Consider the following 2,390-nt stretch of genomic DNA (forward strand, 5'->3'; position numbering starts at 1 on the left):
ATTATGAGGAAAGTTTTCCTCAGTCTTCACACTCTATACTATAGGGATTTTGAAGGCATAGTTTGAAGGAGATGTAATTTACCTCTACCTTCATGAATAAATGAAGAACAGTTTGTCATTAATGCTAAAGTGCTGCTCAGGGGAGATAATGTAATAAAGCTCAGCTTTGACAGCCAAATTACTTCTCAACTGTGGTGATTACAGACGAGATTTTTCAGAAGGTAAAGTAACACACAAGAAAAGATTTTTTTTAATGATTAGCAAATTATATCTATATATCTCATTGGACTAAGTGTATTGCCAGCCATTTATTTAGGAGTATATTTGACTATATTTTTAATGGCTTTCTGCAACACATTTCCACTCTAAATATATTAAAATGTGAATGTGGGAACACTTTTTAGAAAGGTCAAGAGGTTACAGTTAATATGGAAAAATATTGGTGGAAAAATCACAAACTTTTATCAGTTTAACTGGAGATTTTTTTTTCCCCCTCCTAGAAGACTTTGAAATTGCTGCCTTTTAAAAAATTTTTTGAAAGCAGGAATTTGAGAACTTTAAAATAGTTCAAACAAGAAAGCAATGGTGAACAATTTCTCCCAAGCTGAGCCTGTGGAGCTGTGTCCCGAGAACGTGAACGGATCCTGCATTAAAACTCCTTACTCACCAGGTCCTCGAGCTATCCTCTATGCTGTCCTTGGTTTTGGGGCTGTGCTGGCAGTGTTTGGAAACTTACTGGTCATGATTGTCATCCTCCACTTCAAACAACTGCATACACCTACAAACTTTCTGATCGCGTCGCTGGCTGTGCTGACTTCTTGGTGGGAGTCACTGTGATGCCCTTCAGCACAGTGAGGTCTGTGGAGAGCTGTTGGTACTTTGGGGACAGTTACTGTAAATTCCGTACATGTTTTGACACATCCTTCTGTTTTGCTTTTTATTTCATTTATGCTGTATCTCTGGTGATAGATACATTGCTGTTACTGATCCTCTGAGCTATCCAACCAAGTTTACTGTGTCAGTTTCAGGGATATGCATTGTTCTTTCCTGGTTCTTTTCTGTCACATACAGCTTTTCAATCTTTTACACGGGGGCCAACGAAGAAGGATTTAAGGAATTAGTAGTTGCTCTCACCTGTGTAAGAGGTTGTCAGGCTCCACTGAATCAAAACTGGGTCCTACTTTGCTTTCTTCTATTTTTTATACCAACTGTCGCCATGGTGTTTATATACAGTAAGACATTTTTGGTGGCCAAGCATCAGGCTAGGAAGATAGAAAGTACAACCAGCCAAGCTCAGTCCTCCTCAGGGGTTACAAGGAAAGAGTAGCAAAAAGAGAAAGGCTGCCAGAACCTTGGGAATTGCTATGGCAGCATTTCTTGTCTCTTGGCTACCATATGTCATTGATGCAGTGATTGATGCTTATATGAATTTTATAACTCCTCCTTATGTTTATGAGATTTTAGTTTGGTGTGTTTATTATAATTCAGCTAAGAACCTCTTGATATATGCTTTCTTTTACCCATGGTTTTGGAAGGCAATAAAACTTATTGTAAGCGGCAAGGTCTTAAGAAGTGATTCGTCAACAACTAATTTATTTTCTGAAGAAGTAGAGACAGATTTAAAACATTACTGTGGAGACCTCAAAACTAACTTGAAATTAAGGTCAAGTGCAAAAACAAACACTTGGACATAGAGAGGCAAGCATGACCATCTGCCAAGTTGGAGGATGATACGTTCAATAGTTGTTCTAAAGCATTTGTTGTCTTCATGTATTTTGACATATTTTAGATTTAGTGATAGGTGAATAAGATCTGTCCAATCTTTTCCATTTAGCATTCTTTTGTGGTTTTCTGGTTCCCTACTTTCTTCTCTGAGATTCCTACTTGTATCTTCAAATATTTTCAAGTTTTGTAGTTTCTCCCACACTAATGATCAGTGTTCAGCTGTAAAAAATACACAAAGGGGAAAATAAAGCTCCTGCTTTACTTACAAGTTAGATTCTCTGAGGACAAAAATCTTTAATGTATATCTTTCTTGAGAAGAAGACACGGGATTATAAATTCTTGAAACTTTATTTTAATGTAAAAAGACTTATAGAGAGCTGGAATGTAGAACTTTCTAGTGCTCGGAGATCATCTGAAAAACGCTTGAGCGCTTTTATTTTCTGAACCCTGGCAGTTCTTTCTACTCATTTTACAAAGACTGTGTTAGCAAAGAAAACATTTAATGATTATGTGAATACACACTACATCTTACTTTTGGAGAATATAATTTATTATTGTGGAATAAGCATGTGAACAAAAAGATGGCTTCTGTAGTTCTTTTTTTTTAGTAATTTTAAATAAAATAATAATTTTTAAAAGCCAATTCAAATGAGCAATTTTTCACT

The 2,390-nt window shown here is 36.1% G+C and overlaps 1 protein-coding gene across 1 annotated transcript; it reads left to right on the top strand.

Annotated features, from left to right (window-relative positions):
- Window positions 1-582: 582 nt before the first annotated feature.
- On the top strand, window positions 583-1,694 carry LOC105465784 (trace amine associated receptor 9). The gene is given in 5 exon segments (XM_011714408.2): window positions 583-802; window positions 805-933; window positions 936-1,304; window positions 1,307-1,339; window positions 1,342-1,694. Coding segments are annotated over 5 exon segments (1,104 nt in total).
- Window positions 1,695-2,390: the final 696 nt, after the last annotated feature.

The sequence above is a fragment of the Macaca nemestrina genome, chromosome 5 (genome assembly GCF_043159975.1).
Source record: "Macaca nemestrina isolate mMacNem1 chromosome 5, mMacNem.hap1, whole genome shotgun sequence".
NCBI lineage: Eukaryota > Metazoa > Chordata > Mammalia > Primates > Cercopithecidae > Macaca > Macaca nemestrina.